General features: G+C 45.2%; 1 protein-coding gene across 1 annotated transcript in view; it reads right to left on the bottom strand.

Moving 5' to 3' along the window:
* LOC106591777 (ventricular zone-expressed PH domain-containing protein) overlaps positions 1-18,399 on the bottom strand; it is a 202,787-nt gene that overhangs the window by 174,739 nt on the left and 9,649 nt on the right. The window contains exons 2-3 of the mRNA XM_082956467.1: positions 10,227-10,547; positions 7,471-7,686 (exon numbers count right to left, since the gene is read on the bottom strand). Coding sequence (XP_082812593.1) covers positions 7,471-7,686; positions 10,227-10,364 — 354 coding nt within the window. The 5' untranslated portion in view covers positions 10,365-10,547. The remainder of the gene's footprint in view (positions 1-7,470; positions 7,687-10,226; positions 10,548-18,399) is intronic.

Raw genomic sequence — 18,399 nt, 5'->3', positions numbered from 1 at the left:
TGGCAGGTAGCCTAGTGGTTAGAGTGTAGAGGAGGCAGGTAGCCTAGTGGTTAGAGTGTAGAGGAGGCAGGTAGCCTAGTGGTTAGAGTGTAGAGGAGGCAGGTAGCCTAGTGGTTAGAGTGTAGAGGAGGCAGGTAGCCTAGTGGTTAGAGTGTAGAGGAGGCAGGTAGCCTAGTGGTTAGAGTGTAGAGGAGGCAGGTAGCCTAGTGGTTAGAGCGTAGAGGAGGCAGGTAGCCTAGTGGTTAGAGTGTAGAGGAGGCAGGTAGCCTAGTGGTTAGAGTGTAGAGGAGGCAGGTAGCCTAGTGGTTAGAGTGTAGAGGAGGCAGGTAGCCTAGTGGTTATAGTGTAGAGGAGGCAGGTAGACTAGTGGTTAGAGTGTAGAGGAGGCAGGTAGCCTAGTGGTTAGAGAGTAGAGGAGGCAGGTAGCCTAGTGGTTAGAGTGTTGAGGAGGTAGGTAGCCAAGTGGTTATAGTGTAGAGGAGGCAGGTAGACTAGTGGTTAGAGTGTAGAGGAGGCAGGTAGCCTAGTGGTTAGAGAGTAGAGGTGGCAGGTAGCCTAGTGGTTAGAGTGTAGAGGAGGCAGGTAGACTAGTGGTTAGAGTGTAGAGGCAGGTAGCCTAGTGGTTAGAGTGTAGAGGAGGCAGGTAGCCTAGTGGTTAGAGAGTAGAGGTGGCAGGTAGCCTAGTGGTTAGAGTGTTGGGCCAGTAACCGAAAGGTTGCTAGATCGAATCCCTGAGCTGACAAGGTAAAAATCTGTCGTTCTGCCCCTGAACAAGGCAGTTAACCCACTGTTCCTAGGCCGTCATTGTAAATAAGAATTTGTTCTTAACTAACTTGCCTAGTTAAATAATAATCAAAGGAGCTCATCCAGAGAGAGGAGTTTAGCCATCAGACAAGGAGCTCATCCAGAGAGAGGAGTTTAGCCATCAGACAAGGAGCTCATCCAGAGAGAGGAGTTTAGCCATCAGACAAGGAGCTCATCCAGAGAGAGGAGTTTAGCCATCAGACAAGGAGCTCATCCAGAGAGAGGAGTTTAGCCATCAGACAAGGAGCTCATCCAGAGAGAGGAGTTTAGCCATCAGACAAGGAGCTCATCCAGAGAGAGGAGTTTAGCCATCAGACAAGGAGCTCATCCAGAGAGAGGAGTTTAGCCATCAGACAAGGAGCTCATCCAGAGAGAGGAGTTTAGCCATCAGACAAGGAGCTCATCCAGAGAGAGGAGTTTAGCCATCAGACAAGGAGCTCATCCAGAGAGAGGAGTTTAGCCATCAGACAAGGAGCTCATCCAGAGAGAGGAGTTTAGCCATCAGACAAGGAGCTCATCCAGAGAGAGGAGTTTAGCCATCAGACAAGGAGCTCATCCAGAGAGAGGAGTTTAGCCATCAGACAAGGAGCTCATCCAGAGAGAGGAGTTTAGCCATCAGACAAGGAGCTCATCTAGAGAGAGGAGTTTAGCCATCAGACAAGGAGCTCATCCAGAGAGAGGAGTTTAGCCATCAGACAAGGAGCTCATCCAGAGAGAGGAGTTTAGCCATCAGACAAGGAGCTCATCCAGAGAGAGGAGTTTAGCCATCAGACAAGGAGCTCATCCAGAGAGAGGAGTTTAGCCATCAGACAAGGAGCTCATCCAGAGAGAGGAGTTTAGCCATCAGACAAGGTGCTCACTAATGAAGACTAACCGGAGAAGCGTGCGTGCGATTGCCTACTATGCAAGTCTCATTAGGTTGGTATTAGGTCTGAGTTATACAGCAGGAGACATTTCCTTAATCTGTAAGCCTGGAGGGAGACTACAACAGACAGGCTAGTGGGATGTACCACAGTATGACCCTACTGCTATGATACCACATACCTGGACATGCACAGTATGATCCTACTGCTATAATACCACATACCTGGACATGCACAGTACGACCCTACTGCTATAATACCACATACCTGGACATGCACAGTATGTCCCTACTGCTATAATACCACATACCTGGACATGCACAGTATGTCCCTACTGCTATAATACCACATACCTGGACATGCACAGTACGACCCTACTGCTATAATACCACATACCTAGACATGCACAGTACGACCCTACTGCTATAATACCACATACCTGGACATGCACAGTATGACCCTACTGCTATAATACCACATACCTGGACATGCACAGTACGACCCTACTGCTATAATACCACATACCTAGACATGCACAGTACGACCCTACTGCTATAATACCACATACCTGGACATGCACAGTATGTCCCTACTGCTATAATACCACATACCTGGACATGCACAGTACGACCCTACTGCTATAATATCACATACCTGGACATGCACAGTATGTCCCTACTGCTATGATACCACATACCTGGACATGCACAGTACGACCCTACTGCTATGATACCACATACCTGGACATGCACAGTATGTCCCTACTGCTATGATACCACATACCTGGACATGCACAGTACGACCCTACTGCTATGATACCACATACCTGGACATGCACAGTATGTCCCAACCGCCATAATATTTTTTTATAATATTTTTGTTTCATCAGACCAGAGGACATTCCTCCAAAAAGTACGATCTTTGTCCCCATGTGCAGTTGCAAACCGTAGTTTGGCTTTTTTATGGCGGTTTTGGAGCAGTGGCTTCTTCCTTGCTGACCGGCCTTTCAGGTTATGTCGATATAGGACCCGTTTTACTGTGGATATAGATACTTTTGTACCTGTTTCCTCCAGCATCTTTAAAGGTTCTTTGCTGTTGTTCTGGGATTGATTTGCACTTTTCGCACCAAAGTACGTTCATCTCTAGGAGACAGAACGCGTCTCCTTCCTGAGTGGTATGACGGCTGCGTGGCCCATGGTGTTTATACTTGCGTACTATCGTTTGTACAGATGAACGTGGTACCTAAAGGCGTTTGGAAATTGCTCCCAAGGATGAACCAGAAGTGTGGAGGTCTACAATTTATTTTCTGAGGTCTTGGCTGATTTCTCTTGATTTTCCCATGATGTCAAGCAAAGAGGGACTGAGTTTGAAGGTAGGCCTTGAAATACATCCACAGGTACACCTCCAATTGACTGAAATTATGTCAATTAGCCTAACAGAAGCTTCTAAAGCCATGACATCATTTTCTGGAATTTTCCAAGCTGTTTAAAGGCACAGTCAACTTAGTGTATGTAAACTTCTGACCCACTGGAATTGTGATACAGTGAATTATAAATTAAATAATCTGTCTGTAAACAATTGTTGGAAAAATTACTTGTGTCATGCACAAAGTAGATGTCCTAACCGACTTGCCAAAACTATAGTTTGTTAACAAGAAATTTGTCAAGTGGTTGATAAACGAGTCTTAATGACTCCAACCTAAGTGTATGTAAACGTCGGACTTCAACTGTATATACAGATGAGCAGACAGGTATGATGTATGTATGCTGCCTGTGTGCCTATAGCCTATGCCTGCTCTCTCTAGGAGTGGCAGGTAGCCTAGCGGGTAAGAGTGTTGGGCAAGTAACCGAAATGTCGCTGGTTCGCATTCCCAAGCCAACTAGGTATAAAAACTGTCTGTGCCCTTAACTTTAGTTGCTCAGGATAAGAGCGTCTGCTAAATGAATAAAAAAAATAAATAAATGACAAAGCCACTAACGTTAACCTGTCTGGGCTAGGGGGCAGTATTTTCACAGCCGGATGAAAAACGTACCCAATTTAAACAGGTTACTACTCTGGCCCAGAAACTAGAATATGCATATTATTATTAGATTTGGATAGAAAACACTCTGAAGTTTCTAAAACTGTTTGAATGGTGTCTGTGAGTATAACAGAACTCATATGGCAGGCAAAAACCTGAGAAAAAGTCAACCAGGAAGTGGAGGATCTGAGAATTGTAGTTCTTCTTTCTAGTCCCTTTCAAAACTACAGTATGGGTGGGGTTACGTTGCACTTCCTAAAGCTTCCATTGGCTGTCTAAAGCCTTCGGAAAGTGGTTTGAGCCTTCTCCTGTCACTGGGTAGAGTATAGGAGCTCAGTTACTGAGTGGTCTGCCTGGCAACAAAGGGATTGGATATGCGCGGTCACGCGAGCACGCCGTTCCTTCTTTTTCTCCTTGAATGAATACGCTATTGTCCGGTTGGAATATTATCGCAACTTTACGTTAAAAATACCATAAAGATTGATTTTAAACAGCGTTTGACATGCTTCTAAGTACGGTAATGGAACATTTTGACTTTTCGTCTCTCGTTCCGCGCTCGCGCGTTATGCCTTTGGATAAGTGATCTGTATGCACGAACATAACGGAGGTATTTGTACATAAATATGGATTATTTCGAACAAAAACTACATTTATTGTGGAAGTAGCAGTCCTGGGAGTGCATTCTGACAAAGATCAGCAAAGGTAAGAGAATATTTCTAATACTAATTCTGAGTTTAGGTTGCCCCGAACTTGGAGGGTGTCTGAATAGCTCACCGTGATGGCTGAGCTATGTACTCAGAATATTGAAAAATGTGCTTTCTCCGTAAAGCTATTTTAAAATCTGACACAGCGGTTGCATCTAGGGGTAGTCTATCTATAATTCTTAAAATAATTGTTATATATTTTGTCAATGTTTATGATGAGTATTTTTGTAAATTGATGTGCACATTCACCGGTAGTTTTGATGGGAATACATTTTCTGAACATCACGCGCCAATGTAAAATGCTGTTTTTGGATATAAATATGAACTTATCAAACAAAACATACATGTATTGTGTAACATAATGTCCTAGGAGTGTCATCTGATGAAGATCGTCAAAGGTTAGTGCTTCATTTAGCTGTGTTTTGGGTTTTATTGACACATGTCCTTGCTTGGAAAATGCCTGTGTGATTATTTTTGTCTATGTACTCTCCTAACATAATCTAATGTTTTGCTTTCCCTGTAAAGCCTTTTTGAAATCGGACAATGTGGTGAGATTAACGAGAAGTTTATCTTTAAAATGGTGTAAAATAGTTGTATGTTTGAGAAAGTTGAATTATGACATTTTGTTGTTTTTGAATTTACCGCCCTGATATTTCACTGGCTGTGCGTCCCACCTAGCCCATAGAAGTTAACTTTACCAGCAGAGAGGAGCCCTTACTTCTACAGCCAACTGTGGTTGCTAGCTAACTAGCTAGTTACATGAATGACATTTCTCTACTCCACTTATTTGGCACAGGGCTCCTGTCTTTTGAACCAGTGTAACAGCGTTCACCAAAATGTATTTTCTACATAGCTAACTATTGAATTTATGTTTCGCTTCATGTTTAGTTCATTGCCTCCTGTTGACCTTGATTAAGATGAATGTGTGTGTAGTGACATATTGCATCCCCTCTGGCTTTAGCCATTCAAATGTTGCATTTTCTCCTCAGACCGTTTTATGTTGCTGGAGAGAATGTGAGGAGTGAGAGAGTTCTTCACGTCAACTACAACTTCTGCTATGTTATGTGCTTGTCATTACACACAGAATAAAACTAACTGAATCAGCTAGATCATCACGTGCTTGCTGTCCTGTTGCCTTCAGAGGGAAGAACTTGGACAGTTACACCAGCAAATGGACACACACAAATTGGAGGAAACAGTGGGTTAAGTTACATTATCATGTTTTGTCTCTCATTCCTTGACTGTTTCCTCATGTCTCCTCGTGTCTCCTGGTGTCTCCTGGTGTCTCCTGGTGTCTCCTCATGTCTCCTCGTGTCTCCTGGTGTCTCCTGGTGTCTCCTGGTGTCTCCTCATGTCTCCTCGTGTCTCCTCGTGTCTCCTGGTGTCTCCTGGTGTCTCCTCATGTCTCCTCGTGTCTCCTCGTGTCTCCTGGTGTCTCCTGGTGTCTCCGCGTGTCTCCTCGTGTCTCCTCGTGTCTCCTCGTGTCTCCTCGTGTCTCCTCGTGTCCCCGCGTGTCTCCGCGTGTCCCCTCGTGTCTCCGCGTGTCCCCGCGTGTCCCCTCGTGTCTCCTCGTGTCTCCTCGTGTCTCCTCGTGTCCCCTCGTGTCTCCTCGTGTCCCCTCGTGTCTCCTCGTGTCTCCTCGTGTCTCCTCGTGTCCCCGCATCTCCTCGTGTCCCCGCGTGTCCCCGCGTGTCTCGGCGTGTCTCCTCGTGCCTCCTCGTGCCTCCTCGTGCCTCCTCGTGCCTCCTCGTGTCTCCGCGTGTCTCCTCGTGCCTCCTCGTGTCTCCTCGTGTCTCCTCGTGTCTCTGCTTGTCTCCTCGTGTCTCCTCGTGTCTTATGTTCCCTTTATTTTGCTCGGTTACGTAAGGTAAGTTAAGTTATTCAACTGATACTTTTGTTTGACTGCTTGAGTTAGACCAGAGTTGATGTGTTTCCCATTTAAAAGTTAACACTATAGGGCCTCCTGAGTGGCGCAGTGGTCTAAGGCACTGCATCGCAGTGCTAGCTGTGCCACCAGAAACTCTGGGTTCGAGTCCAGGCTCTGTCGACCGGGACCAGGAGGCCCATGGGGCGGCGCACAATTGGCCTAGCGTAGTCTGGGTTAGGGAGGGTTTGGCTGGCAAGGATATCCTTGTCTCATCGTGCACTAGTGACTCCTGTGGTGGGCTGGGTGCAGTGCATGCTGACCAGGTTGCCAGGTGTGCGGCTGGCTTCCGGGTTGGATGGGTGCTGTGTTAAGAAGCAGTGTGGCTTGGTTGGGTTGTGTTTCGGAGGACGCATGGCTCTCGACCTTCGCCTCTCCCGAGTCCATACGGGAGTTGCAGCAAAGAGACAATGAGACAACCAACTACTAACAATTGGATACCATGACATTTTTTTATTTAGGCTAAACTTTTTACATTCTTTATTGGGAATGTGTTTCGTGAAAAAGGTTTATGTCGTTTTTGTTATTGTAAATAAATGCAATATTAGTCAACATAATACAATTGTTGGCTTTAAATGTATATTTGTAGTGTCAACTGCATCAAGTACAGTAGGACTATGCCTATGACTTAAATGTTATAATTTGATTGACAGACTTGATATGACGTATGAAACTTTTAAAGAGCACATTGTGAATCCACAAGTTCGGACAGTATATGATACTGCTAAACATGTAGTTGATGCTTTTCTTGTAGTTCTGTTTTTAAGTTTAATTAATCAAACGCTGAAGGTTCTACTGTAGCCTACTGTTACATTTTGTAATAGAGCGTGGAACAAAAGCTGTTTTCATGGTGACGGCGATGAGCACCCTTCATTTAAAGATACAATATAATGTATAATACAATGATTCAATACGGGATCAAATGCTTACTTTGAGATGTTAGGATGTGTCAACAAAACAAATGTGAAACGGCGAGTGATGGGCTGTATCAAGTTGGGTCGAAGCATTAGACACAGCATGTGTCCCAGATGTGTCTGAATGTGTTCATTGAGTCTGAAACAAGGTGGTCCGTTTCTTGGTGTGTGTGTGTGCGTAGTGCGTGGTGTGTGGTGTGTGGTGTGTGGTGTGTGGTGAGTGTAGTGTAGTGTAGTGTACCTGCAGTATACAGCTGGTGATGTCTGAGGCTATCTTGGCATGGGGTGTGTCTTCGTCTCTGCCCTGGGGGGTGAGGTTGTGTTCCAGACAGGACTCCCACAGACCCACTAACGCCCCCCCATGGCGCTCGATGGACCGCGTCTCCCTGATCGCCGTGGTGATGCGCGTGATGCAGATCTCCACCACAGCCTGGTCATTGTCATTGGTCAGGTAGTCCTGCAGCCAGCAAATCAGAGGGGAAATGAGTCCGGAACAGCCAATCAGGATCAAGAAACAATGAGAAAAGAGCATGTTTGTTTTTTTAATATAGTTTCAAATGCAGTCAACCTGAAAGCTGTCTAACACAAATCCAAGTCTCAAGGCTGCAATAGCTTTTGCTCTTAGTTTTCCCTTGACACTCAAAGGAAAAATACTCTTAAACCTCTTAGGGCTAGGGGGCAGTATTTTCACGGCCGGATTTAAACAGGTTACTACTCTGGCCCAGAAACTAGAATATGCATATTATTAGTAGATTTGGACAGAAAACACTCTGAAGTTTCTAAAACTGTTTGAATGGTGTCTGTGAGTATAACAGAACTCATATGGCAGGCAAAAACCTGAGAAAAAGTCAAGCAGGAAGTGGGAAGTCTGGTGCTTGTAGTCTTTTCAAGTGATTGCCTTGACTGTATACAGTGACTTAGGGTTCATTTTGCACTTCCTAAAGCTTCCACTAGATGTCAGCAGTCTTTAGAACGGTGTTTGAAGATTATATGGTGAATTTGAAGGGAATAGCAGCTGTGGTAAACTGGTGTCCCATTATAAGGCATGGGCTCTAGTCCCACGCAATGACTTGGGAGCAAGCTGAGTTCATATTCACTCCTAAAGAGAACGGATAGGTCCGGTTGGAATTTTATTCAAGGTATATGTCATGTCCTGACCAGTAATAGGGGTTATTTGTTATTATAGTTTGGTCAGGACATGGCAGGGGGTGTTTGTTTCATGTGGTTTGGGCTATGTATTTAGGTAGAGGGGTGTTTGGTTTATGTGGTTCGGGGTTTGTTAGTCTATGTTCTATGTTAGTTTATTTCTATGTTCTGTCTAGTCATTTGTATTTCTATGTTTAGTTAATTGGTGTTGGGGCCTTCAGTTGGAGGCAGCTGTCTATCGTTGACTCTGATTGAAGGTCCTATAATTAGGGGTGTGTTTGTATCATGGATTGTGGGTAGTTGTATTCTGTTTTGTGTTCTTCACCTGACAGAACTGTTAGTGTCGTTTCCGTAATTGTATACGTGTTTCATTTTGTTTCACCTTCTTCAATATTAAAAAGAAGATGAGTATACACTTCCCTGTTGCGTCTTGGTCCTCCACACACGACAGTCGTTACAGTATATGATATAAAACAACCTAAAGATTGATTCTATACATCATTTGACATGTTTCTACAAACTATAGTATAACTTTTTTGACTTTTCGTCTGGACTAAGTAAGCACGCGCGTAGTGGATTTGGATAGTGAACCTAACGCGCGAACAAAATGGATTATTTGGAAATAAATATGAACTTTATCGAACATTTATTGTGGAGCTGGGATTCCTGGGAGTGCCTTCTGATGAAGATAATCAAAGGTAAGTGAATATTTATAATGTAATTTCCTAGTTTTATTGACTCCAAGATGGCGGGTTTCTGTTTGCTAGTTGTTAGTGTCATCTGGGCTGTACTCAGATTATTGCAAATTGTGCTTTCGCCGTGAACCTTTTTTGAAATCTGACAAAGCGATTATATTTAGGAGAAGTGTATCTATAATTCCGTGCATAACACTTCTATATTGATCAATGTTTATGATGAGAATTTACGTACTGTGTGTGCTCATTGTGCTCATTCACCGAAAGGTTTGGAGGGAAAACATTTCTCAACATTACGCGCCAATGTAAAATGCTGTTTTTGGATATGAATATGAACTTTATCGAGCAAAACATACATGTATTGTGTAACATAATGTCCTAGGAGTGTCATTTGATGAAGATCGTCAAAGGTTAGTGCTTCATTTAGCTGTGTTTTGGGTTTTTGTGATGCATCTAGTTGCTTGGAAAATGGCTATGTGGTGTTTCTTGTGAAGTTTATGTCCTAACATAATCTAATTTTATGCTTTCGCCGTAAAGCCTTTTTGAAATCGGACAATGTGGTTAGATTAACGAGAATTTTATCTTTAAAATGGTGTAAAATAGTTGATTGAGAAAATGGAATAATGAGATTTTAGCTGTTTTAAATTTGGCGCTCTGATTTTCCACTGGCTGTTGTCAAAATCAATCCCGTTAACGGGATGAGAACGGGAAGGGGTCACCAACAGGTTAACTTTTTCCATGTTGAGGTAGAAAGGTTCAGACAAACTCTTACCCCATCTAGACAGTGTCTGAATAAGCAGTTGGGTTACATTCTGCTGCAGACTCTTTTCTTCTTTAGTTAAATGATAACTGAGAGACTGACTGTGTTGGATGGGTAATGAGGACGTGGGCTCTGGAGGGATAGGCATCATATCAGATCTGTTTCCAGGAAACAGTCCCAAGAGACACACCTGCCATAAGCTGTGTGTGTGTGTGTGTGTGTGTGTGTGTGTGTGTGTGTGTGTGTGTGTGTGTGTGTGTGTGTGTGTGTGTGTGTGTGTGTGTGTGTGCATAGGCAACTTACAAGAGAGCAATAGATACCTTTGACTTCCTCTAGTACTTCAAAGAGACCGTCATGTATGTGTGTGTGCATGGATGGGTATGTAGGGGTACTCACAGGAGAGCAGGAGATAGCCTTGATTTCCTCCAAGGCCTGTGAAAGACAGTCCTCTATCTCAGAGTCTTCCAGGGAGAAGAGGTCTCCAGCCCGGGACAGGTCCCTCTGGCCCAGTACCTGGCCAAACAGCTGGTGCATGGTGTCTCTGCTTCACTCTGGCCTGCTTCGGGCCCACCTCAGCCTGGTCTGGTCTACGTCAGGCCTGCTTAGGCCTGGTTTGACCCACACTCACTCTGGGCCGACCTGGGGAAAGAAGTTGCTACGGAGACAGGGCATGGTCCCTGAAGGTGCTGGGGTGATGACCTCATACACATCAGACCCCTGAGAAAGAAAGACAAAAATGGTGACAAATTTGACCCCAATAACTACCGTGGGATATGCGTCAACAGCAACCTTGGGAAAATCCTCTGCATTATCATTAACAGCAGAATTGTACATTTCCTCAGTGAAAACAATGTACTGAGCAAACGTCAAATTGGCTTTTTACCAAATTATAGTACGACAGACCACATATTCACCCTGCACACCCTAATTGAACAAACAAACTAACTAAAACAAAGGCAAAGTCTTCTCATGCTTTGTTGATTTCAATTGTTGACTCAATTTGGCACGAGGGTCTGTTTATTTCAAAAAGCTTTTGACACAATTTGTCATGAGAATCTGCTATACAAATGGATGGAAAGTGGAGTTGGTTGAAAAACATACGACTTTATAAAATCCATGAACACAAACAACAAGTGTGCGGTTCAAATTGGCAAAAAACACACACAACTCACCCTACTACAATCTGAAGTCAAATGTCTACTGTTCGCTGATGATCTGGTGCTTCTGTCCCCAACCAAGGAGGGCCGACAGCAGCACCTGGATCTTCTGCACAGATTCTGTCAGGCTTGGGTCCTGACAGTAAAAAATAATGGTATTCCAAAAAAGGTCCAGTCGCCAGGACCACAAATACAAATTCCATCTAGACACCGTTGCCCTAGAGCACACAAAAAAACTATACATACCTCGGCCTAAACATCATCACCACAGGTAACTTCCACAAAGCTGTGAACGATCTGAGAGACAAGGCAAGGCCATCAAAAGGAACATAAAATTCAACATACCAATTAGGATCTGGCTAAAAATACTTGAATCAGTTATAGAATCCATTGCCCTTTATGGTTGTGAGGTCTGGGGTCCGCTCACCAACCAAGAATTCACAAAATGGGACCAACACCAAATTGAGACTCTGCATGCAGAATTCTGCAAAAACATCCTCCGTGTGCAATGTAAAACACCAAGTAATGCAGAGCAGAATTAGGCCGATACCTACTAACTACTAAAATCCAGAAATGAGCAGTTAAATTCTACAACCACCTAAAAGGAAGTGATTCCCAACCTTCCATAACAAAGCCATCACCTATAGAGAGATGAACCTAGAGAAGAGTCCCCTAAGCAAGCTGGTCCTGGGGCTCTGTTCACAAGCACAAACACACCCCACAGAGCCCCAGGACAACAACACAATTATACCCAACCAAATCATGAGAAAACAGAAAGATAATTACTTGACACATTGGAAAGAATTGACAAAAAAACAGAGCAAACTAGAATGCTATTTGGCCCTCAACAGAGGGTACACAGTGGCAGAATACCTGACCACTGTGACTGACCCTAAATGAAGGAAAGCTTTGACTATGTACAGACTCAGTTTGAGCATAGCCTTGCTATTGAGAAAGGCCGCCGTAGGCAGACCTGGCTCTCAAGAGAAGACAGGCTATGTGCACACTGCCCACAAAATGAGATGGAAACTGAGCTGCACTTCCTAACCTCCTGCCAAATGTATGACCATATTAGAGACACATATTTCCCTCAGATTACACAGACCCACAAAGAATGCGAAAAGCAAATTTTTGATAAACTCCCATATCTACTGGGTGAAATACCAGTGTGCCATCACAGCAGCAAGATTTGTGACCTGTTGCCACAAGAAAAGAGTCAACCAGTGAAGAACAAACACCATTGTAAATAGAACCCATATTTATGTTTATTTATTTTCCCTTTTGTACTTTAACTATTTGCACATAACATGACATTTGAAATGTCTTTATTATTTTGGAACTTTTGTGAGTGTAATATTTCCTGTTAATTTCTTAATGTTTATTTATTTTTTTGCTATTTTCTATTTGACTTGCTTTGGAAATGTAAACATACAGTATGTTTCCCATGCCAATAAATCCCCTGGGAGAGAGGGGAGAGAGGGGAGAGAGACAGAGAGAGGAGAGGAGAGGAGAGGAGAAGAGAGGAGAGGAGAAGAGAAGAGAAGAGAAGAGAAGAGAAGAGAAGAGAAGAGAAGAGAAGAGAAGAGAAGAGAAGAGAAGAGAAGAGAAGAGAAGAGAAGAGAAGAGAAGAGAAGAGAAGAGAGGAGAGAGAGGAGAGGAGAAGAGAAGAGAGAGGAGAGGAGAGGAGAGAAGAGGAGAGGAGAGGAGAGAAGAGAAGAGAAGAGAAGAGAAGAGAAGAGAAGAGAAGAGAAGAGAAGAGAGAGGAGAGGAGAGAGAGGAGAGGAGAGGAGAGGAGAGGAGAGGAGAGGAGAGGAGAGGAGAGGAGAGGAGAGGAGAGGAGAGGAGAGTTAGTAATGAGTTTTTAGAGTTTCTGCGTCTACTGTTTTAATACAGTGTGAGGAGAACCATCACTAGTGTAGGTGTTATCCTCTTCTCACATCTCTCCTCTGTAGTTCGACAGGTGTAGTTAATGAAGTTACACTCATCACACATTAACTTCCCACTACACTAATATGTGACACATTAAGGGGTACTCCACTCACGGCTGTACACTGCTGGCCAAGGACAAACACCACCACATATCAGCACAGCAGAGGAGACGGCTGCATGAATGACTGTGTGGGAGGCTCCCATTAACCATTTACCCCACTCACCTGGGCTCCTCCGGCCCTTTCTGGAAATACTAACACTCAGAGAGGCTGGGGGTACTGAACACACAGGGGTCAGCTGTACTGAACACACAGGGGTCAGCTGTACTGAACACACAGGGGTCAGCTGTACTGAACACACAGGGGTCAGCTGTACTGAACACACAGGGGTCAGCTGTACTGTACACACAGGGGTCAGCTGTACTGAACACACAGGGGTCAGCTGTACTGTAGACACAGGGGTCAGCTGTACTGTACACACAGGGGTCAGCTGTACTGTAGACACAGGGGTCAGCTGTACTGAACACACAGGGGTCAGCTGTACTGAACACACAGGGGTCAGCTGTACTGAACACACAGGGGTCAGCTGTACTGAACACACAGGAGTCAGCTGTACTGAACACACAGGGGTCAGCTGTACTGAACACACAGGGGTCAGCTGTACTGTAGACACAGGGGTCAGCTGTACTGTACACACAGGGGTCAGCTGTACTGTACACACAGGGGTCAGCTGTACTGTAGACACAGGGGTCAGCTGTACTGAACACACAGGGGTCAGCTGTACTGAACACACAGGGGTCAGCTGTACTGAACACACAGGGGTCAGCTGTACTGAACACACAGGGGTCAGCTGTACTGAACACACAGGGGTCAGCTGTACTGAACACACAGGGGTCAGCTGTACTGTACACACAGGGGTCAGCTGTACTGAACACACAGGGGTCAGCTGTACTGTAGACACAGGGGTCAGCTGTACTGTACACACAGGGGTCAGCTGTACTGTAGACACAGGGGTCAGCTGTACTGAACACACAGGGGTCAGCTGTACTGAACACACAGGGGTCAGCTGTACTGAACACACAGGGGTCAGCTGTACTGAACACACAGGGGTCAGCTGTACTGAACACACAGGGGTCAGCTGTACTGAACACACAGGGGTCAGCTGTACTGAACACACAGGGGTCAGCTGTACTGAACACACAGGGGTCAGCTGTACTGTAGACACAGGGGTCAGCTGTACTGAACACACAGGGGTCAGCTGTACTGAACACACAGGGGTCAGCTGTACTGAACACACAGGGGTCAGCTGTACTGAACACACAGGGGTCAGCTGTACTGAACACACAGGGGTCAGCTGTACTGAACACACAGGGGTCAGGGACGATGGATTATTGATTATTCAGACTGTGCGTTAATAGACACGGACACAAGAACACACGCAAAAAATAATATACATTCGTTTTTTTTGGCACAATTTCTGAAATCCTCTATTGAGTGTTTTAACACAGTGAATAGTAAAGGGGGAGGAGACTACAGTTCACCATCAAATCCAATTCCTGCCTACAGAGTCCATGGCAACACAGCACCGGGATACGGAGGCAGGAATGCTCATTGGCCTATGCCAGTTCTGAATCCAAACCCCCAAACAGCCATCAATACAGAGGGAGGAGTCAGCTTTATCTCCCCTGGCAGTAAGGATGGGGCTGGACACATAGATATTTCACTGTGACACTGACACCATTAGAGTACCATTGATCAAAGTGTCATTTATCACCTGCAATGAGACTAGGTGTGTGAGGAGGGTATAGAGAGAGAGAAAGAGAGAGAGAAAGAGAGAGAGAAAGAGAGAGAGAATTTAACAAAAAACTGAGCAAACTAGAATGCTATTTAGACCTAAACAGAGGTGTAGACAGTGGCAGAATACCTGACCACTGTGACTGACCCAAACTTAAGGAAAGATTTGACTATGTACAAATTCAGTGACCATTGCTATTGAGAGGCCGCCGAAGGCAGACCTGGCTCTCAAGAGAAGACAGGCTATGTGCACACTGCCCACAAAATGAGGTGGAAACTGAGCTGTACTTCCTAACCTCCTGCCAAATGCATTTCCCTCAGATTATACAGACCCACAAAGAATTTGAAAACAGATCCAATTTTGATAAACTCCCAGCAGCGACATGTGTGACCTGTTGCCACAAGAAAAGGACAACCAATGAAGAACAAACACCATTTTAAATACAACCCATATTTATGTTTATTCATTTTCCCATTTGTACTTCAACACATTGTTACAACACTGTACATAGCCATAATATGACATTTGAAATGTCTCTATTCCGTTGAAACCTTTGTGAGTGTAATGTTTACTGTTAATTTTGGATTTGTTTATTATCTATTTCATTTGTGTTGTCAATGTAAACATGTTTCCGATGCCAATAAACTAATTGAATTGAGAATTGAGAGAGAGACATACAAACAGACAGAGACAGACAGAAAGAGACGAAGAACGAGAAAGAGAGTGACAGAAAAAGACAGAGAGAGACAGAGGGACATAAAGAGAGAGAAAGACAGAGAGAGACACAGGGACATAAAGAGAGAGAAAGACAGAGAGAGACACAGGGACATAAAGAGAGAGAAAGACAGAGAGAGACACAGGACATAAAGAGAGAGAAAGACAGAGAGAGACACAGGGACATAAAGAGAGAGAAAGACAGAGAGAGACACAGGACATAACGAGAGAGAAAGACAGAGAGAGACACAGGGACATAAAGAGAGAGAAAGACAGAGAGAGACACAGGACATAAAGAGAGAGAAAGACAGAGAGAGACACAGGGACATAAAGAGAGAGAAAGACAGAGAGAGACAAGGGAGAGAGAGAAGACAAGGGACATAAAGAGAGAGAAAGACAGAGAGAGACACAGGGACATAAGAGAGATAAAGACAGAGAGAGACACAGGGACATAAAGAGAGAGAAAGACAGAGAGAGAGAGGGACATAAAGAGAGAGAAAGACAGAGAGACGTGGATAGTATTTCAGTGTCCTGAATTCCTGGTGTAACCTGCAGACCCCTCACACACTGAGCTTCCATTATTCCACCTGAATGCCCTCTGTCTGCACTAAATCCACACACACACACACACACACACACACACACACACACACACACACACACACACACACACACACACACACACACACACACACACACACACACACACACACACACACACACTCACACTCACACACAGCCCAGACTATAACACACAGCCCCAGACTATAACACACAGCCCCAGACTATAACACACACAGCCCCAGACTATAACACACACAGCCCCAGACTATAACACACAGCCCCAGACTATAACACACAGCCCAGACTATAACACACAGCCCCAGACTATAACACACACAGCCCCAGACTACAACACACACAGCCCCAGACTATAACACACACACAGCCCCAGACTATAACACACACAGCCCTCAGACTATAACACACACACAGCCCCAGACTATAACACACACAGCCCCAGACTATAACACACACAGCCCCAGACTATAACACACACAGCCCCAGACTATAACACACACACAGCCCCAGACTATAACACACACAGCCCCAGACTACAACACACACAGCCCCAGACTATAACACACACAGCCCCAGACTATAACACACACACAGCCCCAGACTATAACACACACAGCCCCAGACTATAACACACACAGCCCCAGACTATCAACACACACAGCCCCAGACTATAACACACACACAGCCCCAGACTATAACACACACAGCCCCAGACTATAACACACAGCCCCAGACTATAACACACAGCCCCAGACTATAACACACAGCCCCAGACTATAACACACACAGCCCCAGACTATAACACACACACAGCCCCAGACTATAACACACACACAGCCCCAGACTATAACACACACAGCCCCAGACTATAACACACACAGCCCCAGACTATAACACACAGCCCCAGACTATAACACACAGCCCCAGACTATAACACACAGCCCCAGACTATAACACACACAGCCCCAGACTATAACACACACAGCCCCAGACTATAACAACACACAGCCCCAGACTATAACACACACAGCCCCAGACTATAACACACACAGCCCCAGACTATAACACACAGCCCCAGACTAGAACACACAGCCCCAGACTATAACACACACAGCCCCAGACTATAACACACACAGCCCCAGACTATAACACACACAGCCCCAGACTATAACACACACAGGACTATAACACACAGCCCCAGACTATAACACACAGCCCAGACTAAACACACAGCCCCAGACTATAACACACACAGCCCCAGACTATAACACACACAGCCCCAGACTATAACACACACAGCCCCAGACTATAACACACACAGCCCCAGACTATAACACACACAGCCCCAGACTATAACACACACAGCCCCAGACTATAACACACACAGCCCCAGACTATAACACACACAGCCCCAGACTATAACACACAGCCCCAGACTATAACACACAGCCCCAGACTATAACACACACAGCCCCAGACTATAACACACACAGCCCCAGTCTATAACACACACAGCCCCAGACTATAACACACACAGCCCCAGACTATAACACACAGCCCCAGACTATAACACACAGCCCCAGACTATAACACACAGCCCCAGACTATAACACACACACAGCCCCAGACTATAACACACACACAGCCCCAGACTATAACACACACACAGCCCCAGACTATAACACACACAGCCCCAGACTATAACACACACAGCCCCAGACTATAACACACACACAGCCCCAGACTATAACACACACACAGCCCCAGACTATAACACACACAGCCCCAGACTATAACACACACAGCCCCAGACTATAACACACAGCCCCAGACTATAACACACAGCCCAGACTATAACACACACAGCCCCAGACTATAACACACAGCCCCAGACTATAACACACACAGCCCCAGACTATAACACACAGCCCCAGACTAAAACACACAGCCCCAGACTATAACACATGTTGTATATTTGGTACAGTATAATTGAAATATCCCACATAAGAAACAACATGTGTGTTGTGGTTGACCAGAGCAGAGAAAAACACGCCTGAGGAATTCAGCTCTTAAACAATCAGCTAGCTACTATTACTCACCCGGCTACGGCTCAGCAAGCTCAGGAATGCAGGCTTTAAACACACACACACACACACACACACACACACACACACACACACACACACACACACACACCACACACACATTGAGACACGTGTGAAAGTGAGGCTGGACACAGGCAGGCGCCTGTGCATTAGCTCCAGAGGGACCCCTGTGTGCTCCCCAGCCCTTGCCCAGAAAGAGTGGTCCTGTTTGGGGCACTAGGTGAGGGGTGACGGGGTATTGGAGGTCTGGTGCGAAAGAACACTGGTCCTTTTGTGTGCTCTATACGC

The sequence above is a fragment of the Salmo salar genome, chromosome 09 (assembly GCF_965601325.2).
Source record: "Salmo salar chromosome 09, fSalSal1, whole genome shotgun sequence".
Classification (NCBI taxonomy): Eukaryota; Metazoa; Chordata; class Actinopteri; order Salmoniformes; family Salmonidae; genus Salmo; species Salmo salar.
Note: the sequence above shows the minus strand (reverse complement) of the source record. Positions and strands in the feature narration are given on the sequence as shown.